General features: G+C 47.1%; 1 protein-coding gene across 3 annotated transcripts in view; it reads right to left on the reverse strand.

Annotated features, from left to right (window-relative positions):
• Positions 1–7,586: 7,586 nt before the first annotated feature.
• TRIM66 (tripartite motif containing 66) overlaps positions 7,587–23,995 on the reverse strand; it is a 52,897-nt gene continuing 36,488 nt past the window's right edge. For all 3 annotated transcript variants that reach the window (XM_039244610.1, XM_039244611.1, XM_039244612.1), the window contains 10 exons: positions 13,895–14,416; positions 13,540–13,732; positions 12,000–12,060; positions 11,403–11,577; positions 10,807–11,096; positions 10,208–10,334; positions 9,810–9,884; positions 9,288–9,440; positions 8,650–8,868; positions 7,587–7,892 (listed from right to left, as the gene is read on the reverse strand). In XM_039244610.1, coding sequence (XP_039100541.1) covers positions 7,833–7,892; positions 8,650–8,868; positions 9,288–9,440; positions 9,810–9,884; positions 10,208–10,334; positions 10,807–11,096; positions 11,403–11,577; positions 12,000–12,060; positions 13,540–13,732; positions 13,895–14,416 — 1,875 coding nt within the window. In that variant the 3' untranslated portion in view covers positions 7,587–7,832. The remainder of the gene's footprint in view (positions 7,893–8,649; positions 8,869–9,287; positions 9,441–9,809; positions 9,885–10,207; positions 10,335–10,806; positions 11,097–11,402; positions 11,578–11,999; positions 12,061–13,539; positions 13,733–13,894; positions 14,417–23,995) is intronic.

Below are 23,995 nucleotides of genomic sequence, written 5' to 3' on the forward strand. Positions count from 1 at the left end.
GCCTCATTAGATTCAGATCCTATTTGTTTGGAAGCATTTCATAGGTGATACTGTGTTCTTCAATCAGGAGACACATAATGTCTGGATGTCTCTTTTTGTGTGTGTGATATGGGTAGCCATGCATAGTCATCACTCAGATTCATCAATTCATTAGGGGTTGGAAAAAGACGATAGTCCAAACTATCAACCCTTGAATTATTAGCTGAAATACTTTGAAAGAGAATCTTCCCTTCATCAAATATTTGGCTATCCAGAGATACATTTCATATAGGAAAAAGAGGATGAGTGCCCCATTCAGCTAATTAATAAACTTAAGAAGGCACAGAGACACTGCCCTGGCACAGCTTTTGCCATGAAGTGACCCTGTTAGTGGGGCACACCTGGGACTCACTTGGAACAAAGGGACAATAGAGCCATAGAGAAGAACAACTGCTTCACCAGCACCAGACCTCAGTCCTTTGGCTGGGGTATGGCTGAGACTATGGTGTTCGTGTTTCCAAGCCTCCTCTGTGGCTGGATGTTATCTCATGAATAAGATCTGGCCCGTTGATTTTGAGAAGCAGCGATGTACGCAACTTCCAAGACCCAGGGTTTTTGTTTGTGTTTGTTCTTTTCTAAACCAGGTTTTATCCACACAACTCTATTCTAACACCATTCCATTGGCATTACTAGAACACATACATGCACAGAAGAAATCTACAATATTCAAAGCTCATACTTGAAAATATGAATGCTTCACGAATTTGCAGCGATGTATACAACTTCCAAGACACAGGTTTTAAATGAAACTGCTTGACGTCCACTTCCTCTCTCTTTACCCTTCCTCCAGACAGGCATACAGATAAGCTACTGGTCAACCACTTCAATCCCTGGTCGAATCCTAGAGAATGGTGACACCAGAATTTACAAAGAACCTGGGTTCTTTGACAGCCTTGCAGAGCAGAACCATCTACCCACCTTAAACTGCTTGCTTACCCTCAGACCATCCCTGAAAAAGAAATATATCGCTATTTTATTTTGGGGTCTCTTGTTGTTACAGCAGTGGAGCCTGAACTCATACCAGAAACAGAGCTTTATTTCCCCACTGGACCAAAAAGATGTTCCTAAGCTTCCTGAGCTTGCTGTACACTGGGCCTCCAGCTCTGTAGGCTCAGCATCCACAGAGAAATACTGTGAAAATGTTATAAAATTAACAATTAATGGGGTTTAACACTTAGACACTGGATATTCATTGAGATTTTGGTATTTTTAATTGTTTTGGTACTTATTTTTGTATCAGGCCCAGGATTCTCTTCTTTTACTGCCTAGTGGATAAAATAGTCCATTGCCCATGTGTGCAGGAAGAACAGGTATGCTATAGATCTGCCTGTCAGGACAGGGCTTGCTCTGGGGAGTAGGCTTGCTGTAGCTGCCTGTCATGGAGGCTGAGGAGGGTGGAGTGGACAGGCTGATGTCCCTGGGACCTGAAGAAGGATAGTACTTATAAAGTCAGTAAGGACAAACACAGCAGAAATCTCAGAGGAGGTGAGGGTAAGGTTTCAGGTACTTGGGCCAGTCTGGAAAGGGATGAGATCAGAGAAGACTTCTGGATCTCATTTTAAGTATTAAAATTGATGATCATCCTTTCCTTGAAACACAAACTTCTCTGACACCATCCTCCTGGTATTCTTCCTGCACCCCTGGCTTCCAAGGTAGGGAATGTTGAAGAATATGTTAAGGGTGCCTAGGGGCTGGCTAGTATGTCAGGTGACATTGAGATACCCAAGTGGAGGTGTCCAATAGACCACAGGACTGGAGGTCCAATAGACCTCCAGGTCTGGAGCTTGGAGAGTGGGTCCCTGACATTGTTAGATTCTCCAAGATTTCTGCATCAGTTAGGATGCTTAGTTCCAAGTTAAAGAAACCAATTCTGGCTAATTTAAATAGAAAATTAGTTTATTAAAATATTTGTTTAGAGAGTTCATAGAACTGTTGGAAAGGCAAGAGAAGTAGGAGCTGATGGACTGCCATCAGGCACCAGGGGCTTCAACTTGCTCTGCTGCTCCTGCTGCCATGGAAACCTCACCTGACTGCAACCAATACCACCACCAGAGAAGTCTCTGTAGTCCCTGAGCCACCCGCTGACCCCGCTTTTTTTAATGACTACCATTAGAACTGTGTCCTGGCTACAAGGACGTTGGTAAATCAAGATTTTAATACATATACATTTAGCTACTGTAGTGAGGAGTTAGCTCTTCCTCCCAAGACTCCTGAGTGAGGAACTCCACCCAAATAGGAAAGGGGTTCAGATTCTATGCAGTTAAAAATGAATGATGAATATTCAAAATAATGTCCTTATACTCCAAATGGCTAGAAACCACTGGTGTAGAGTGGTCAGATAGGACAGCTAAGTCTAGGTGACTGGGGAATGGCACTATATAAAGGGACATTCTTGAGGTGTTCATGCCTACAAGTGTTGGGCACTCATTGGATGGTTTTTCACCTAACTCCACCTCAGCCTCATTGCCTGAATTTTGAAGAATGGGCTGTGTTCATGCAATAAGAAGCAGAGAGGTAAGTTCTTCCCTAAAGAGAAGGCTTCCCAGTCTATTCTTCCCCATGTTGTGTTCTTAATGATGAGGCAAAAAAAACCATGAAAGCAGGTTTAACCATCGTTACTGAAGAAACACTCCAGGACACAATTATTGGTAAAGAAAAGTGCTATTTTTTAATTTGTTCTTGAATGTGTAGGTCCTTTTAAGATCAGTGACACTTCTCTTTACAATATTCCTCCTTCCTGCCCCCAACCAGTTTGGATCCAATGGCCACTTCTGAAAAAGGCCTAAGAGGAACTCACCCTAGATATCCAAGAAAGAGATGTGGCTTGAGGAATGAGCATATGGCTCAAAAAGTAGCTCAAAGCTGCTTTCCTCAAATCATCTCAGTTTGGCCTGTGAGTCCTTTTGTCCTGCCTTGGCTAAGATTCCCCAACATTCCCTTGCTCCCTGTGTGGCCTGAGCTTTAGAATTAGAATCACCATCACCATCTTTCCAGCTACAAAGCCTCTGAGAGATCACTGTTTTCAACCCTCCCCACCCCACCAACGCTATAGAAAGGGAAACTGTACCCAAGGTCACATAGCTCATAACTGGTAGAGGTGAACTTTAGGTGTTCAGCATCTCAGATCAAAGAAGTTTCTACTATATTTCTCTCCCTCCAAGAAAACAACCGACTGGTACCTCCAGCTCTAGGAACAACTGGAGCAAGCAGGTGGTGATGATCACTACAGACCTGGCTAAAGGAGGCCAGGATGACCTCAGGGGAGCCCCAAGCAAGTGATGAATCACAGAACTTCTCAGTTTTCCCTCCACCAGAGTGTGACCAGTGGCAGACACTCACCCTGACCCGATCCTCCTCCTGGTTCGGAGTTCACTGAACCATGCACAGCAACATGTTTTACCATAATCCCAAGTGCCTCTACCTGGTATGGGGATCAGGGTGATGAGCTGCCCATCAGCCTGGGAATCCCATTTACCAAACTGTTTCTTTTTTTTTTTTTTTTTTTTTTTTACCAAACTGTTTCTTGTTAAGACTCAATCCACATTCATGGGCTGATTTAGATGGGACTTCTTGGTGACCATAGCTAAAATGTGTCTCCATGCTGCACTGGGAAAGGCAGAGGGAAGGGCTCACAGATGCTGTCCTTCCTGGAGAGTTCATAAACATGACTGGCATGGAGAGAACTGAGTCCAGGGGAAGAAACGGACTCAAGGAAAACAGGAGACTCAAAGGACGGGGAGCAGAGCAGCTGTGCTTCCTCCTGACTGCCCAATTCCTAAAGGGGAGAGACCACAAAAAACTATGGATGTGTTCCCTTGTCAAGATTTCAAAAAAAGCTCAGCCTGTGTGGCTGACAGGTAAGAGAATAATCCAGAGACCTATGGTGTCATGAAAGCCATGTGAAGGGGCTGTTTCAAAGAGGAAGTGATGCATGGTGTGAAATGCTGTGGAGAGTTCCAGACAGCTGAGGGCTGAAAGGTCTTTCAATTTGGCAATGGGGTGGTCACTGGTGACTTTTATGAAAAACTGTGGAAGAACGACTGAAACGAATTAATGGAAAAAATCCTTTTTTAAAGAAACTTGGCTAATAAGGAAAATGTATAAGGGGCAACAGACTCGAAGTTTTGTTTTAGTCTTGGGGAAACCTTTACTTGTTTGTAGGCTATGTGGAGCAGCCAGTGGAGAGGGAAGTTAAGATCCCAGCAAGTGGGACAGGGGGATGAGGGGCAGAGCAAAGTCTTGGAGGCCATACAGCAGGATTCAAGAAACAGAGCACCAAACAGGAGCAAGAGGGAAGGGCCTGAGGAGGGATATAGACACAGACAGATGGGAAGGACAGAGGAGGAAATGGGCCAGGAGGTTCTTGCTTTAGGGACTTTTCTGTGAGCAGGCATTGAGGTCAGTCATTTGTAGACAGCAAAGATGAAGGGCAGGGCATGGACAGAGAGCGACGCAATCACATGTCAAAGATATCCCAACCAATGCTGACAGCCCAACGAAGAGTGTCAACTATGAATCTGTCAGGTCTAGCAGCCCAGGAGGACAGAGCAGAAAATAAGCTGATGCAGAAAATGGAGAATGGTTGGCAGGTTCAGGGGAAGTTTTGAGTTGGAGGGGATAAGTAAGTTCAGGATGTTGATAAAAAGGTCAGTGCGAGATGGGCCACAGGATCAGGGTGGGGCAAGGAAGAAGCCCAGGAAAAGGCTGAAAGACTGGGAGAACAAAGAGAGGAGGTCAGGGAGCAGGCATTTAAACAAACAGCAAGGAGGGAGCAGGAGAAGAGGAAGCACAGGGGATAGCGATCCAGCAGGGGTTGGGGAGTTCAGAAGGGAAGACTACAGGTGACATCCTGGAGTGAGAGAAGGAGCAGAGTGGAGCCCAGGAACAAATAAGGAGGGGTCTAAGTCTTAGGAGCAAGGCAAAGACCTGTCACCAGAAATGGGCACCGGAGTCAGAACCCACCAAATCTGAAGGCGAGGGCAAGGCCTGCCTGGCACAGAGCTTACAGAGGGCCCAGCAGCTGCCACTGTGGGAGGGGGACCTGCAGAGGGCATAGTTGCCAATCATTAGGAGTTAGGGAGAGCCAGCCTGCCCACGTTCTGGAAGAGGACTCTGCAATTCATCTTGCAGCAATGTGTGCACTAAAATCTCCTCGCCTCCAGGGAAGCCGCCCGGCTCTCCTGTTTCTCTGCACATCCAAGGAGCCCAACTTCTCCAGAACTGCATTCTGTACTGTGAGGCCCCGAAACTCACTGTATTTCCATTTCACGACTTTATCAAGAGCCAAAGGACTGGACTGACTTCAAAAGGGGCCATTATGGAAGTCAAAAGCAGGATCAGCTCCGATGTCAGCAAAGAGCCACTGAAGTCAGTCACTCAGCTAGCAGCTTTTTTTTTTAATTTCTAAAAAGTCATGTTCTGTTCTCTGCATGCAAAACAAAACAAAACAAAACCATGACACAAAACATTGGTGCTGAGTACACAGGAAAAGCCTGGGGGAGGGCAATGGTGTGGGGTAAGAAGGGCAGGGGTGGTGTGGTGGGCCAGGGCCTTGCACCCTTGCAGGGAGGATACCCTCCATCTGCTCAGGTGTGGAAAGTGGGCCTCTCAGCATGCAGGGTCTCTGCAGTAGGAAAGGAATACGTGACTCTCTACTACATTACTAAGATGCCCTGGCTCAGCAGGCTATACCCAGCTGGGAGCTTCTCTAATAGGAGGGGAGCTAAGCATTTAGCCCCACATTTCTGCTTCACATTTGTGGTCTCTGGTTGTTCCTGTGGAAGGATCTCAGTCAGGTTTGAGACTGTCACAGCCCTCACCTGGCTGTCTGACACAAAGCACCATGAGTCTCACTCAGGGAGGGTGAGGGAATTGGGGTCACAACAAAGGAAAGATGATCTAGAGCATGAAATCATGAGGTAATTACAGAGTGAACCTTGCTGAGTCAACTAAACAGAGAAAACGATTCAAACATTGAAAGGAAAGTGGCCAGAGCCCAAGCCAGAGAGTCACGTGAACCCCAAAGAGCAGAGGGCTAGGTCTAAAGATTGCCTGGCTAGTGGAGCATGAAAGACTTACTTAGTTACCCAAAACTGGGAAACGGGATTATGGAAGCCTGTCTGCACAGGAGAGCCTGGCAGGTGCTGGTGAAAGAATGGCCTGCCAAGGATGGCCTCTCAGCCTGGGTGGCAAAGGAAATGAGCAGCACCACTGACTGACAAGGAAAGCAGAGCTTTCTCTGAGCTATTTTTTTAATGTTCCCCTTAACAAAAGCCCTAGAAACAACAGCTTCCTTAAACTTCATCTCTTAGCAAAAATAAAGCCATGGCCTAAGACTCCCTTGGCATTAGCCAAGCCATGGCCAGACCAGAGAAAGAGGTATCTCTGGGCCAGCCCACTGAAGCCCAGGTCTGCAGCTCCCCAACACCATCAGCAAGAGGGTCCTTCTTCTCAACCAAGTCATGGCTGAGGAAGTATCCTGACCCCACAGTGTCTGCCTATTCCTATTCCCGTAACTTCCAGGACATTTCCTTCTGCATTCTCAGAGAAGTAATGTCCTGAAGTTGCTTCAAAGTCACTGAAGGACACTGGCTTCTCACCTGTCAGTTTTCCCCTTCTCCACTCTAGACAGAGCTTCCCCCATGAATGGTTACACTGGGTTCCTGGCGGTCCCTTTGGCCTTCTCCAACCTCCAACAGAAAAGGGCTGCCAGTAGAGTCTGGCTTTTGGGGGGCTGCAGACAGCCTGGGGGTGAGAGAGTCAGAGAACTCACTTCTGATCTTTGGCTCTGTGAACGTGGAGAGGCTGAGAACTAGGATCTCTATGACGGAGGAGAAGCCTAGCACAGCAAGCCAGTTCTGGGTCACTCTCCTTGCCTAGCCCAACTTTCAGGTTTACCCAAGCAGAGCTCGGACTCCAGACCTCGGAGTGGAGCTAATGAAGGGATGGCCATGGACAATCACTTCTACGAAGGCAGGTTCTGACACTAAAGAGTTATTAACTCAAAGGAAGTGGCACAGAGGACAGGCTCTGAAGTTGACATCTCCTAAGCCTGCAAGGGAAGTCTGAGCCTGAAGCTGTCAGTGGTCCCTGCACAGTCACCCAGCCCCATCAAAAATGCCATACACACCACCTACACACTTTCACAGCAGCCACCTAAGTCAACATTGGGACAGGGAGCATAAGAAATAAATACCCTGAAAACCGTTAGAACGCAAATAGGCACCAATTGAGGCTTATGGCCTCTGGAAGCCTCCATCACCCTGCCCAGGGCAGCTTCCTGTCCCGGCAGGCCAAGCAAAGGCAAACAGTGACAGTCTTTGGCTGTGCTGGGCCAGGGATCACAGGCCTGCCCTATGTCAGAACCTCTCTCCCTTCTTTTACCCTCTTCTGGGCCCAGGAGGACTTCAGACAGATACATTGCTCCTGAGCCCTGCACGCTGAAAGGTGAGAAAAGTCTGCTTTCCTCAGCAGAGAGCAGTCACCGTGGAAGTTAAGTCCTCCCAAGCCTGACCAGGCTTGGTCTTGTCAAGTGGACCCCACACATCTGATTTTTCTGGTAATAGGGACTAACACCTCCCTCTTTGCTGTTTATTACCAAAATCTTCTCTGTAGTGGATGCACTACGGCTCCCAAATGAATGTTGTAAGATGCAAACGGCAAAGAAGAGCACTACACAGCTCGACAAGACTCGTCTCACATCCACGATCTGAAGAGAATGAGCTGAAAGGTGGGGAGGAGTGGTCAACAGGATGGGGTGCCAGCTGCCAGAGTGCTCGCTGTACCGCCAGCTCTCACACCTGGGAGATGCTGCTGGCCAGGCGGAATGACATTCTTTTTGCTCTTTCATTCTCCTGAAAGAAAAAATATACATATATGTGTGTAGAATCCAAATGGCCAAATGTAGTACTTATTAACATGCAAAGGCAAAGTGTCCAGACTGGGACTCCCCAGGCAAAGTGTTTTCCTCTACCCCGGTAATGCAACAGCAAACTCGCTACAGCCTCTAAACATGGGGGGCCAGGTGCCATAAACAACTGGGGGTGGCTGGTCAGACCCCAGCACACAGTGGGCAGGCAAGACATTTCAGTGGAATGACACAGCACTGAACTGTGTCCCAAGGCTGCATGTGTGGGACCAAACTAGTCAGAGGCACTCTCTCTGCTACAGACAACACCTCTCCCTCCTTCTCCACACCAAGGGGCTGAAAATATCCCCTCCTTTCTCCAAAACCCAAATTTGAGATCAAGCCTGAGACCAGATGTTTCTCTTCTTCTATAGAAGAACCAGCACTGCGCTGTGAGTAGGGAGACCAGGCTTCTCGCCCTGATTCTGCTGCTAATTTGCTGAGTGACCCTGGGGAGGTGCATCCACATCTCTCAGTTTCAAGCCTCAGTGGTAATGAGACTTGATGAGCTCCGCACTGCCCTGTCTTCCTGTTAGACTATGGGGCTGGGAGCGAGGATTCCTTCTGCCCACTCTCTGTGCCTCCAGAGCAGCTTCGCTTCAGGCTGCTCAGTGCATGCTGCTTGGGTGCCGCCTGCCTGGCCACCCCATGTTCCCCCTCCCGCCGCCCCACAACCTGCATGCCACCTGGCAGCAACTCCTTACCATATGTCGCCGCCGCCTCTTGGGTTGGATGCCCTCCTGCATGTAGGGGGGCCACGGGAAGCCCTGCGGAGTGGAATAACCACTCTCACTTGACACCTCCTCAGAGTCTGAGTCCTCCTGCCTTGGCTGGGCAAACCGTTTCTCCGGGTAGATCTCCTTCAACCAGCCCTCGAAGAATACTTCCAGGCAGCGGCCAGCCTCTGCAACCTCTGAGTCGGGCTGAAGAGGAAGGAGAGCAGTGATGGACTGGCCCTCATCCACCACCCCGTCTCTTCCATGTCCCTCAAGAGCTATGCAGAGAGCACAAAGCCTGGCTGGGTTTCCTGTGGGTCTAGAATGTGACATTTTCTCCTGAAGACTTAAGATAACCAGTTTAGTACCATCTCTTCAAGCAGAAGTGACCCTGACAGTTACCCACAGAGGGCCAACCACTAGCATTCCCTCCTTCCTTCCTTCTGAGCCCACACTCAGGCCCATGCTGAGTGGGAGAGAGCTTTTAAACACTCACTATGGGAGTCCCTAGGAGGTCTGCTTCCACGTCCTCATGGCAGCTCAGGACCAAACCTGATATCCCCCATCCAGGCATGAGTCCTGGGGTCACTGGGACATAGGGGTGGAGGAAAATAGGCAAGACATACATAATTGAACTTTGCACAGTTCCAGAACATGAGGCGGACGTCTGACACCACCTCCTCTGGGGTGGTGTAGTGAGCTGGGTCCTTCTTTTGCAGCTTTCTCCGAATGATCGACAGGTCCATGGGCCTCTTGATAATCTGGTAGTAATGCCGAGCCTTGGGGGAGGAGAGATGGGGAAGCAAGGAAGAGAGAAGAAGTGGAAGTACAGGTAAGAAAGAGGGAGAGATGGAGAAAGAGTTGGAACAGACGTGAAAGAACACAAGAAAGAGAACGGTAGTAAGGAGAAAAGTGAAGAAAGAAGACAAAGGAAAAGGGAGAACGAGGAATGTTTCACTGTCAGGTCAGGTGTGGTGCAGCAGCAGCAGCTGGGCTGGGGGCTGTGGTGGCCATGCTGAGCCCACTAGCCCATGCATGGACTAATCAGACGTCCAGCGGCCATGCTCCGAGCCTGCCCCGGATAGCACTTGGACTCATGCCTGGGCTCAGGGCCCTCAGAGCCTGCAGAAACAGGAGGCTTTCCTTACCAGCGGGCTGACAGGTTCGTGGAAGGGCAGGCTGAGACTATTGCAGCACAACGACAGTACCAGCTTTTCACACTTCTGTAGAAACCAGAATGGCAGCATGTTAATTCGGCCTGGCCCCACCTCAAGAACAGAAGACAGGGACCCTGATAACTCCAGTGGGGTTAGATCCGTCCCTCGGTGACGGGCCACCATGCTAAGGCACAGTGCAGCCTCCCAGACTAGAGGAAGACAGCCGGCAGAAGGGAATCCATAACAAAAACCCCCATGGGCTAAGCTGTCAGGTATAGCCCAACAGAGAGGTACCTGGAGAGGCCTCCCATTCCCCTCAGGAAGGCCTCAGCCCCTGGCAAGGGAGAATGCCCCAGGCAGGAAACCTTGTTCTCAGAAGCACCCCATACCTTTTGGTCATAGATGCTCAGGCCAGGAGTGGCCCGCATTCCAGGCTGGTTATAGCGGGCATTCTCACAGTCGTACTCCATCTCGGGCTGGGTCAGGCTGCGGCACAAGGTACACACCCAATCTCCCCTGCAGAGGCCAAATTAGGCATCAGCATGTAGTCCAGAGCCACCTCCCCTCTCCCTCTTCTCCAAGATCGGGGGGAGAGAGAGAATGGTATGGGAGACTCAGTCCCTAGGCCTGCCCTGTAAAGAATAGCTTCCTAACCACAAGCTTGAAAGAAATTCAAGGGATGGAGAGAATCCAGAAAAAAATAGGATTTAGCAAGGGGCTGAGAGGGGAGTATGGGGACAAACCCGTGTGTGTAGGAGGAAACTGGGAACAGAGGAAGAAAGGAAGCCACTCAAATTTCAAACACCTGTCTCTCCATGCATAGAAAGCACAAGGCAGTAGCGCCACTAACTCACAGACCCGCAATCCATGCTGGCCCAGAGAGGGGAGGAAGCCCATCTGAGGGAGCCCCATGGGCCTGGCCCAGAATAGTCATCCCTGGAAGATCACCCTGCTAGGCAGCCAAAGGCCCTGGATTGGCACGACTCACCCGGGGAAGCTGAGCAGGGCCGGCAAGTGGCAGGAAAGGTGGAACACTTTGGGGCAGCGATCGCAGCACAGCAGCTCTCCCCCATTGAGGCACACAGCACAGAAGTCCTCGTTCTCTATTGGTACTGGGGGCCCCTTCTTGGCTCCAGGGGCCCGAGGAATGAGTCTTTGTTCTTCAGGAGATGCACCCTCCCCCTCTGGTGGCTGCTGCCCCGCCAGAGAAGTGACAGTGACCTTTCTTCCCCCCAGACTTGGGGCCTGGATGGCATCAGGCATGTTGTTCTGGCTGACCTTGGAGAAGAAGTGAGTCTGAGCAGTCAGCACAGCACCAACAAGTTGTGGAGGGAGGAAGTGGAGGGACTTGACAATCCCTGGGCACCAATTTATTCCAGGCCAGCTGAGCCCCAAGAATGCTGGGACAGCTCACTCCTGATATGCATCTCACAGGCCCCTGGCAGCTGAGGACAAGTCTGGTCAGGCTGCAGCCCCACTCAGACTCTGGACAAGGCCAGAGCCAGAAATTCTAACCAAAGTGGAGAAAGAAGAGAGGCTCCTAAGGTAGGTCAAGCTCAAGGAGAAGACAGAGCAGAGTGGTACCTTAATAGACATGCTGGAGGACTCAGTGCCACACTCGATGATCAGCAGAAAACTCCCATCCTGCTCATTCTTCTGAGGCTTCAACTTGAAGACAGGCATCTCTCCCGAGGAGGCAGCACAGATCTTGAGCCGCTCCAGTCGCACATAGGGAATCTTAGGCTTGCTGTTGAAGAGCCTGTGGCAAGAAAGACACCCCTGGGTCTCAGTGGGAGCTTCCTCTGGCCTCAGCCTCTAAGTCAGCTCATCTATAACCCCACAACTGAACTGCTGCTCAAGATCTCCTCAGTCTCACCCATGCAGGCCCAGGTTTCTCACTCCCACCCCTGGGGAGCCCTTTGCTCAAAGAAGGGGGAATTCCTAAAGAGGGAGAACGTCACACAGAGCACATGACCCCTGGTGCAGAAGCCAGGATACCCTCCCACCAGCATCCCAGACCCCCAACCACACAGATCCTACTCGAGGGTCTGGGAGTTAAAGAAGACTGCAGGCAAACTTCTGCTTCTAGTGAAGTCATCAAGCATGCTAACTTCCTGTGCCAGCCTCCCAGGACATGAAGCTGGGGGGTGGGAGAGGGAGGTTGGGCCAAGAGCCTGTTACCTGATATTCTGGTTCTTTTTTGCATCCAGTTCCAGGGCTCCTTCTTTAAAATTCTCATACTCTAAGGCAAAAGACAAATACTTATGACATACATTTACGACAACATGTCCGATAACCCTATCTTCCACTCATATGTGCTACTCATACCTTTGGCCACACACCTGTCACACAACTGTTACTCACACTGTAATCATTCATCATGGGGGCAATCCCACTGTGGCTCTTCTTCCTGAGAGGGGAAGAAGCCACCTTCTTTTAAAAAGACAAACAGACAACTCTCAGAGGCTGCCTATGGGTGAGTGTTGGGTTGGGTGCTGAGGGGCCAGCTTCTCACCTTCCAAATGAGATCAGAAATCTCTTGTTCCTCATATACTGGTGTTATATGCTCTCGGGGGTCATTCTGTCCAGCCTCTGCCTTTTCTGACAAGTTCTGGGATTCTAGTACTGCCTGAGAATCTAGCTCATACTCCATGGGCAAGAGGCTCCCGTGGCCCTACCCTGGGCAGTGCAGTAGAGCCTGTGTAGATGGCCAGGAGGCAGTGTGGGGAGAAAGGAGGACACTAGCATTTAGTGAGCACCCACTCAGCACTAGGCACTGTCCTAGGCACTTTCCATGGGCAAGCACAGTCCAAAAATTTAATTACTTAAAATTCAGGTTTCCATTATTACACAGTTAATAAGAACTAATCATTGTTTAGTTAGTCTTTCAGTCAGGGGAAAGAAACAAGGGGAAAATTATTTTATTTTCATTTATTAGATGTATGGGAAATAGACCGATCATTACAAACTAAACACACATCATACACTAAACAGAAAAAGTCCCAAATGTTCACTTGGCAGTTGCTTTCAAAGTTCCCAACTAGCCCTCGCCTACTACAGAAAAAGGCAAGTCCCATTTGAGAAAGGGTGTAGGTAGCTGAGAGGAGAATCAGAGCCAGTCTCCACCAGTCCAAATTCCCTTTACTATGAGGCACAACATAAATCTAGATGACAGCTGGGCACAAGGTAAATTCTTGTTACTACAGAGAAAGTCATCAAATAATCTCACTGTAGTTATATATCCCAGTAGTCTATGAAGTAGTATGGTTAGCCCCACTTACAGAGAAAGAAACCAGCCCAGAAAGGTTAGGAGTCTCATGCAGGGTCAAACATAAAAAGACAGAGCTGGTTTTCTATGTTAGATCTACCTGACTCCAAAGCCACACATGCTCTGTTCCCTAAAATATTTTGCCAAGGCTAGCGCTTGTGGGATGAGTTCTTCCTGCTTCCCCCACCTCTAACCCAGACCTCCAGAATTTTTTGCATGGGAATATTACACGAAGCTAAGTCTTGGCCATGCCTAAATCAGCCCTGGCCATAGTGAGGGAAACAGAACAGGTATTAATAAGTCAGTTCTAGAGGGAAGAAGTGAGCTGAGCAGAGAGAGAGAGAAACACTGCTTCCTCATGCTTGAAGCCTGTCACCTGACCTCTCTCACCTGGAAGTGCTGAGCTCACGTCTGTGGGCAGCACAAAAATCAGGCTACTGACTGGAGCCTCACCTTTTGGGTTCCGGTACTGCTGCAGAGCCATGGATGTGTTGACCACTGGGACCAGTGGGGGTTTCTTCACAGAGAGGTTAATTGGCTCCTCCAGTTCTGAAGGGATATCCAAATCCTTGGAAGCATCCAGACCAGGGGTTCTGGAGTCTTGTCCCAGAGAGTCCGTGAAGAGGGTAGAATCCTCATTTTCCATCTTTCAAAAGTGAAAGACCAACAAGAATCAAAAAAATCAGACATTCTTCCTGTTACTAGTCAGAGCTATTAAGCTAAGGCCAGGTAGGGTCTTATCCACAGGGGCTACCCTTTTGCCCAGTGAGGAGCAGAGGGTGTGGAATGGTATTTCCCCAGGACTTACCTTACACTGGGCATTCGCAAGAGAGGAGTCGGCCCCATCTCCAGGGCACAGGCTCCCTACAGCTCTTCCAGAGCCAGGACTGCAGCTGGACCCAGTTTCCGGTTGCAAGTCAGAAGCTGGAGGCATGCTCTGCAGAGGACAAGTTGCCAGACTTGGCATAGCCTGGGTGGGACCAGGCATCAGGTTGGGCCTGACCTGCGAGTGATCACTTGCTAGGCTTGTGATGGCCTGGGAGGAATCACTCATCAGGCTGGGCATGGCCTGGGGTGTGCCACGCACAAGGCTGGGTATGGTCTGCAGATGACTAACTGTCAGGCTGGGCATTGCTTGGTTTTGAACGCTCATCAGGCTGGACACAGTTGTGGGGGTGCCACTCAGCAGGCTTGGTACCATGTGGGAAGGGGCAGCAGGCAGGCTGCTCATGCTCTGGATCTGTGGCTCTAGGGTCCTTGCCAGCCTGGTAGATGACAGCTCCATCTCCAGTGTGTTGGAAAAGCCCATGATGCTCACCGAAGTGGAGTGCTGTAGGAGCAAAGACAGGACAGAGTCAGGCTCTTAGCAGGGAATGAGGGAAGGAGAGAGATGTAGTGCTCAAGAGCTCCCATGCTCAGATCACCCTGGCCTTAGAGGCTAGTAGTTGCAGGGAACTCAGACAGCACATGAAGTCCCCATTCCCATTCCACTGCACCAAGGAGGCTAATAGAGAGGCAGGCACAGGCTGAGGACACTGGAGTGTGTGTGTGTGTGTGTGTGACAGAGAGAGAGACTGTGTGTGTGTGTGTGTGTGTGTGTGTGTGTGTGTAAGAGAGAGAGAGAGAACAAGAGAAGACAGTGTGGGAGAATGAGAGAGATAGCCTACCATCTGAGCTGAGGGTGATGTGTACACAAACACACACATACACACACACACAGCCACCATCAGCCCATGCTCCTCAACCCCCATTCAGTACAAAGGGTCAGACTGTGGGACTGCCCTCCAACTTCACATTCCCCTCTGATTAAACCACTAGCGCCTTCTTGTCCCTTCTGGAGGTCCTACAGGCTAGTTTCTGTAACATCAAAGTGGAAGAAAGTTCAGAAGGCTCCAACTCTGATCTGCCTCAGGCCTTCTCTGAGATAATGCCAAGGCTCAGGGAGCCCCTATTAGTCCTAGGGAACTAATTCCTTTGCATAAAGCCATTCCTTTCCTTTGCATAAAGCCCTACAGTACATTCCACAGCTCTTAGGACAACTGTGAAAACGATGGCTCATCATCCCCTGTCCTGCTCTGCAGCCACAGCTCATCCCCCAACCCTTCCATTCTCTGTGCTCCAGCCACTCACACATTTTTCAGTCCATGAAACAAGCCAAGCTTTCCCTCTGCCTACAACCTTCACCCCTTTCAAACTGACTGCTTCTGCTCCAGGGAACATTCTCCTATCCCCGCCCCTGTCCCAATTACCCTTCTGAACTCAGCTCACCTGTGATTTTTTTTTAAATATATTTTGTTCTGTGGCCCAGACCTGGTACCCCCATTTTATGTTCTCATAACTCCTCTTTATACTGTATTCTCGTAGCTGTGAGAGCATTTGATTAATCTGTTTCTCCCATGAATTGTAAACTCCATTAGGGCATGGATTTTATTTATTTTGCTTACACATTGTATTTCTAGACCCAGGAGCAGTGCCTGGCTAAATAAATGAATTAACGAGCTACTTCAAATTTTTAAAAACAACAATAATGTGTGACTGTTTATTCTACAAATCTTAAACCAAATAGCTGCTTAGTTCTATTAACAACTGAGTCTATGTATCTCTCTAAAATAATGGTTGTCTTCATATAGCTAAAATTTATTGAGCATTTATTATATGCAAGGAAATTTTCTAAGTGTCTTACATACATTTCCTCACTTAATCCTCATAACAAACACTAAAGGGTTGTTGTGAAGGTTAAAAGAAACAATCCATGTAAAGATTTAGAACAATGTCTGCCATATTGTAGATACTCAGCAAATCCCAGCTACGGCTACTAGGGCTGCAATTATTGTTATTGTTATTATTTTTCTTATGGCCCTAATTTTATACTTGAGAAAAATGAGGCTCAGAAAGGCATCTGAAGTTTTTTATGCTAACACAAAATCCTGTAAATTTCCATTTCCCTTTATTTGTACTCACATAAATACAAATGATTTTTATATATTGGCCTTGTACCAGAGACCTTGCTGAAGTCACTTGGGGAATTTCTGTGCACACAAATCATGTCATCTGTGAGGAGTTAAGTTTTATTTCTTCCTTCACCTGCATTTTGTTTTTCCGGCCTTACTCCACCAGCTAAGACCTCCCATATCAGGTCAAATAATAAGCAGTGATAGTAGCTGAATTGTCTCATTCTTGATTTCAGGGGATCCTTTCAATATTCCACCAGCTAAGCATGATATTTGATGTGGGATTTTCACAGATTTAGAATTCAGATCTCTGGCCCTGAAGTCACACTCTCGACTGTGGCCCATCTGTGCGCCTCCCCTCATTCTCCCACACTCTGCACTTTAGCCTCTGTCCTTCCCTCTCCTGCTCCCTCTTCTCCTCGGTTTTCCTTCTTTCTTATCATCTCTCTCTCTTCTCTCCCAATACCTTTCCCTTATTATTTAACTACTTTAGCAAAGCTTATGTTTACTATTCTTAATTCCCAATTGTAAAAGCAGATGAGCTAAATACCTTCTGTTTCTCCAAAGAAAATTTTTTTATTTTTAGATGTTCCTTGGTAGTGCACTAGTGTCCAAGAAAAAGGCTTCTGTTTGCTCCATAGTCTAAGTCCCAAGATAAGGAATATTGAGAAGAACGATGTATGGGGAGAATACTCAGAGCAAATTGGGTAGATTAAGCATGGACGAGCTGCCTCAAACATGCCCTGGCTTGCATCCCTTCGCATACCCTGCTGTCATGGTTATGCACTGCCACAGCTTTCTAAGATTCTATCTTTCCTTCTATCTACCCACAAGAATACCCAATGATTGTTGGAATCCCTTTTGTAATACAGGACAGTCTAGTCCTTTACGCTGGTTTCTTTCACCTTTTCACCTATATTTAGTACAACTCTGGTTGTCATATCATCTGCCAAGAACATAGATGGCTATCTGTGAGATCCCTGGTGCAAAGCATTAAGGGCACCAAAATCTACCTTACAATCCCAAGTAATAATGGCCAGGTGCTATATGTCACAAGATATGCACAACATTAAATTTCCAAAGACAACGCTCCCCAGATTAGAAGCAGATATCTCTATCTCCAGATTAAAGGTGGGATATCTTTGTAGGATACCAACTCCCCTATCCCGATTATTTATTGTGCATCATGATAGAGGAGAGGAGGGCATGAGGACTGAGACCTGGAAAAACTATGGAAATTCTGTGAAATTCAAAATAAACTGTGTTTATTTTGAGTGGGGACTGCTGAACCTGCCTCTATAAACATCCAGCATACGGCACAAGGTCAATAACATGTCCTAAGAGACTGCACACTAGACTAGTCTTTTTCAAGTCCGCATTCACATTCAATCTCAAGGAGACCACAGCTACCAGTAAGCAGGGAAAAGCCTTGGTAGTGGTAAAAAGAACCTGAGAAACTTCCAGGATCTCAGAGAAAGTGCTATAAGGAAGACACTCCCACCCTATTTCAATAGCCTATACAAACACAGCTACATTTCTGGAACATATGTATGCTGTGTGTTAGTTATTTTTGATACTTTATTTGGCCCTCTGAAGTGAAGAGATACAAAATATTAAAACAGAAGGAACTATTTCATGTGTAGGAAGAAAGAGAGGATTGAGAACCTCCATCCTACCCTGCTGCCAGTGCTACAAATTGAGTAGAGGTAAGGGGAGGATTAAATTTCAGGGCCGGGAAAGCAGGCTGAGGCTCCAGGGCCTGAAAGCAAGCACAGGGCTTCTTGAGAGCATGCTAGGCTTGGGAATATGGCCACGCCTGACATCTGGTGCCCCACACACAGAAGGCGCTCATCTCTCAGTGGAGATGATGCTGCCTGCCCTCTATAGCAACCAGGATTGTTCAGAGTTCAGAGAGAAGGCAAAATTATACGGCCAACTCTAAGATCTGTAAGGGGCAACTATTGACCCTTCCAAGTTGTCAGCTACATGACACCTTGCCTTCTTCTTCACATATAAAACCTTCAGATTTCATGAGGGAAAAATATGTAGTTTGAGGTCTGCAAGTGAAAATAACCATTTTCTAGTTCAGGGAGGAAGAGAAGTCAAAGTGCGAAAAAACTTTGCTCTGATAATCAGCTCAGGTCATCTCTGGGGTACAAGGGGAGACTGCCCCAAGCCTCTTACCTCTCTGACCTAGCATCTTCTCACCTGCTCCTAATTTTCTCTCCTTCCCCCATACTGTATGTTCCTATCTTTGTCCCTTTCCTCTTCTTTTCTCTCTTTATCTCTGTTTGCCAGCTGCCTGACCTGTGACCTGTCTGAATCACCTCACCTGGAACGTATAGAATCTAACTGTCTGAACCACCAGCCTCCACAACCTGCCTGACCTGCAACTTCCCTGAACCGTCTTTCAGCCTCTTCTATTGTGCAATCCTTTGTCCGCCTGCAGCCTCCATCCCCATCCTCACCACTTGGGTCTTTTTCCGGAGTTCAATGTGCTTATTTATATTATTATGATGATTGTCACATGGTGTTGTCAAAATCTGGAGAAGGCACTGTTCTGTCATTCAACAGAAAAGGAAACTGAGACACAGAGCAATTAAACAAATTTCCCAAGCTTATATAGGCCCAGGTCTAGGAGTCTGGATCCAGCCTTAAAAATCTGTTGGCTGGTCTTAATTTTGTGCCATTAGCTAGAAAGCTAGTGCTCTAGTAAAACATTATAGAGAAGTCAATAAACAGACACTTAATGCACATTCCCTGAGTTTAATATAAATTTCAGATTCTTACAGCAAGATAATATTGCTGGGGATAAAGCAGCACAAATAGGGTGGTGTTCCATAGATATTAATTTTCAAGACATCTGAACCATACCTCTTTCGATAACAAAATGCAATTGGCTTTAAAATGTTATTTTGAATGGGAGTACACACCACCCTGTCATATTAAACAGAGTGCCTAACGAGACCATTCCTTAAGGACATGAATGAACTAGGATGGACTTCCATCGCTGGAGTGGGCTGTAGTTCAGTGATGCTATAAGGCATGTAGGGCTTAGCTTGTCCTTCCACCGAATGGCCTCATACTGTGGCACTTTTCCAGGTGATGTTTCTTGTCTTCTTCTCCTTTGTTGTTAGCTGCCATTACAGAAGTTCTGACTCCTTGCTTCATTCTGCTGACTGCTATCAGGTAGGAAAACTAAAATTTCCAAAGGAAACCATGTAACTAAGTTTCCAGTCAAGACCTAGACACCTGAGTGTGGCCTTATGATCTCATGCAGAAATAACGTGTGGGCTTTGTGACATCTGTTCTTGTTGCTGCTCCGAAGCTTTGCCTGCTCACTTCTGGGTTGTTGCCCCAGTAGTTAGAATTGTCAAGGACTGACCACCCTGCAAGTGTACAGAGGAAGGGGGAGCAATGACTTGGAAATTGTGTCTTGGAAATACATTGAAGGCCTTCACTCTGGTTGAAAGAAACAGATAAGGAGATAAGGATTGAAGTATACAGATTTGTGTTAAGTCATGGAATATCTGAGTGCTTCAAAGCTTCCAATTAGGTAGACTGGTTTAACATTAGTAGATCTTCAAACAACTGAATCAGACACCTGAGGAAGGAAATAACTTCCCCAGCAAGTGGTTTAACAAGTTGATTTTTCATAGAAAGTTGTTGCTCTTATTGACAGTGACTGGTCCCCCTGCTGAATGAAAAGCTCTTATACAAATTAAGACTATTCCTTTGGATATAACTATGGTAATATATGCTAACTGACCAGAGTCATATGGGAAAACATTCATGGGTGATGAAGAGATAAAAACTGAAGAGTGCCCAGTATCCTGATGATTCAGGAAAGACAGAAAAAGCAAAGAGGATCTCAGAGTCTGAAGTGAAAGGAAGATGAAAGGAATAGGTGGATTCCTGTAAATCTAAAGTAAAAGCCAGAATGAGTTGAACACTCAAAACACAAGCCTTGGAGACTCAGGAGAATTGGGCCAGAGATATTTTGACCAGGCCCATGTAAGGAAATTTAAGGCCCAGGAACAAGGACCTGTTTTCTCATGGACCAGGAGACCTAGACAAAGATCTTAGATTTCATCTGTGAGTGAAATCAGGCTAGAATGGAGGAAAGAGCCTCCCTAGAAGTTGCAAAATTCAGGGAGCCAGACCTGGGGAATACTTGGCTTGGTTTCTGAGTAGGGCAGAGCAGATTTCTGTATAGTTCTGCAATTGCTGGCCAGAATACAGGCTGTGCCCTAAGAAAGCCTCATGAGGCCCTGAGAAGATTCTGAGCAAATTCTGCTGTCGAGACCAGGCTATGAGGAAATGATCATTGTTGCAGCTGAGAAGCCGCATGGATCTGGAGACTAAGAAGCAGGATACCCAGTACTTCCTTTACATAAGCCAAGATTTAGAGTAGGAGTTTAAGCAAGACATTTCCCATCTCTGGGTTTTAATTTCCTCCTCCACAGGTTAATGTACATGTGAGTTATAAGAATCAAATTAAAAGCTCAGGCATCAAAGTGCTTTGATAATGATATAAATGCTCTTCATGTGAGTCATTATCCCTTCCTCTTCTGCGTCACTCTTACTAACGTAAACCACAGAAATGCCTACTGCTTAGACATCATTTACTAAAAATATATCTCAGACTCTTCAGAAGCCATAAGCAGCATCCTGGTGGTCTCTCAGCCCTCTGTGGAGGATGTGGACCACATGTGAGTGGAAGAGAGGTACTCCATGCAGCTGAATTAGGGCTCAGACAGGCTCTCTGTGATGCCCACAGCCTTGACTTTGGGAGAGCTTTGAGGAAAAGAGTGCATGTGTGTCCTTCAGCAGTTGACTCATTCAGCAGTATAAAATGCAACCATCAAAATGTCTTTCAGTTTCACTTGGGACATAAGGTATTGTTATAGTGCAGTAACCATGGTCTCTCTTCAGTGTGGCTAAACCAAGTTAGGCAACAGCGAGGGCCAGACAAATGTCAAAATTCATTCCAAAACACCCTGCTGGATGCAGGGAAGGTGGTGGGATGAGCTGCTTCCAAGACTGCTGAGCTCAAGCCACTAGAAAACCCATTCACAGATGTTCCTATCTCACTCTCAGCAGCAGTGCATTCACCATCAGCTCAGTGAGCACCCACCCCCAGGTACTTGTGCACAGCTGGTGTGCTGTAGTGGAAGTCCTCTTCATGGTGATGTAACATCAGTGAGCAGATCAGAGCATGGAGGAGTCACTGTGGATCACCCAGAGAGATGCCTGGTGCCCCAGCTTCCCTCTGATCTGTGGCTTTCACATAGACTTCTGACTTCCCCGGCACTCACAGGCCATCACAGGCTTAGGAGTGGGCTGGAGGCTAAAACACCTTTACCAGACAGAGATAACCAAGACCAGACGAGGCTGGGTCCTAAGATCTCTCCCCAGAAGGGCCTCAGGGTACTCCCAACTGTAAGGGGGAAAATCCAGCACGTGGATGGCCAGATGGATTCATACTTGTCACACTGCAGTGCACGGGGAGAGGCAGTCTAACCTAGTCACCGAGCACGAGCAGAGTCAGGAACCCATGCTCTGGTCCCAACTTTGCCAGTGCTCCGCTGTGTAACTCTTAGGCGGGCCACTTAACCTCTCTGTGTCTCAGTTTCCACATCTTTCAAAGGGGAATGTGAAAGTGGCTTCCTCATAACACTTCTAGGATAAACAAAGACATAAAATGGAAAAATCCATGTAAAAACTTATGGGAAGAGATAGAAAAATGCTATACAAAGTATTATCATTCAATGATAAGATGCTCAAAATGTTGTTTGGTGTCCTAAATCTTCATACCCTCCACCATGCCTAATCCAAGATTTAAGGCAATTAATTCCCACCAAAAGAAAGGCCTTTCTTTTAGCTCAGTAGCTTTGTGTATAACCAGTACCTCTCTCAGTCAAGTAGACCCAAAGGCTGCTCTGGGCCAGGATGGCAACATTGAGGTTCCTTTTTCAGGGAGTTCAAGCCATGAAGAAGCCTATAAAACATCGGGAAAAGGCTGGGCCACTTGCTCCTCCAAACCTCTGCATAAGCCCAGGTTAATAAGGGCCAGGGGCAGGTCAAGATGAAAGATCAGATTTTCTAGGACCATTACTAACCCCACTGCCAACCCATAGGCACACAGTAGGGCAGCATCCCCTTGCTGCTCAGACAGCCCTGTGGGCCACCCACACTGGCAGCATGGACTCCATGCTTGCACATGGTTCACCTCCTTTCCTTTGTACTGTGTATCAGGATGGAAGCAAGATTCTTTAAATAAGCAGTGGCATTTTCTGTGTGGCTTCTACTACACTTGAGCACTGGCAATCCCCATGTTTCCCTGTGAACTATGGACACCTAGGGCTAGCTGCCTTCTGGTCATCTTCTTATGTAGCTTCCACAGGAGAGCACCAACAATTCAAACTTAACTTTTTCCTCCCCCAAAATAGGCCCTTCTTCCCATGCCCCGATCTCAGTGAATGGCAACCCAGTGGGCAAGACAGACCTGGGTGTCAAGCCAAAGGACTTTCTCTCCCTCACTTTCCATCACCAAACAGACTTCAAGTCCAAAAGCTCCTGTGATCTGATCTCTTGAAGTCCATGCTTCCTCCTTATACCCATTGTTACTGATTCCATTCAACCTCCCCTAGTTCTCCTCTGTACTATTTTGGTCTCCTTTCCTACAGATAAAGTGACCTTTCTGAAATTTAATTCAAACCATGTCCCTTCTTGCTAGAATTCCTTCATTCACTCTTAACAACCCCTAACACTGAATCCTAAACTCCGGAGCATAATTTACAAGACCTTCCAAGCACTCTGGTTTCACTCCCATTCCCAGCACACCTCATGTTCCTACCAAGCCAAGTTATCTGAAATCCCCTAAGCGCCCCAGGCTTTCTCTCCCTTCCTACTAGCCATTCATTTTGGATATATATTCTAGCCCTCTCCTCGCCCCCCTTCACCAGCCTAACATCTTCATACCTCAGCTTAAAATCACATCCCCTAGGAAGTCCTCTGTGAATAGTTCTTCTCTCAGTGTTATGTGCTCTTTCTTTACACCACAGTGACTACCACAGCCCTTTATCATATTTATTGTGGTTGCTTATTTAACTATCTCTCCTACTAGACTATAAGCTCTAATATGAGACTTTCTTATTCACCAATTTGTGCCTGGCCTAGGAAAATATCTAGAATATACTTGGAGATGAATGTGTGTGTGTGTGTGTGTGTGTGTGTGTGTATAATATATTCATTATAATATATATGTATATAATGTATATATATAATATATATTATATATGTATATAATGTGTGTGTGTATAATATATTCATTATAATATATATGTATATAATGTATATATATAATATATATTATATATATGTATATTATATATATATATATATAAAACAGTGAGTGAATAAATAAATGGGTAGACGGATAGATAAACAGTCTAAGTATAAAAAGTTAAACCCCTGAGAGCCACAAAGGGCCTATTTACAGCATCTCTATGGCTTCTAGGCCAAACCGTTTTCAATAAGGTAGGACAGGCCTAGCACAGACAAAAAACCACTAATACCAGAGGCCTGGGCCAGACTTTGAGTGACACCAGGGATTTCCAAGTTACCATTTCATTTTTGCCATCCCTTACTTTTCTAAAGTCTCTCCTCAAGTGTCACTGGGATAGACTAATCTAAGATACATATGGCAGCAGTGTTGCTGGGGGAAAGAGGGTGAGGGGCAGATACATAGGACAATTGTGTACTGGGGCCACAGAGTTGGGGGATGTGTGGGGCCGAGCATGCAGGCTAGGAGGGTACCGAAGAGTTGACACAGCTTCAAGTGCAGGGCTGAGAGGAGGCACCAGGTCAGAAAAGACAACAGGAAAAGTAGAAATGGGCCAAGGCACACAGGGCAGGCTGAGTGGGGGCTACGACACATCAATGAGGTTCCAGCT

Source organism: Hyaena hyaena, unplaced genomic scaffold (assembly GCF_003009895.1).
Source record: "Hyaena hyaena isolate Hyena2069 unplaced genomic scaffold, ASM300989v1 scaffold_245, whole genome shotgun sequence".
Lineage (NCBI taxonomy): Eukaryota > Metazoa > Chordata > Mammalia > Carnivora > Hyaenidae > Hyaena > Hyaena hyaena.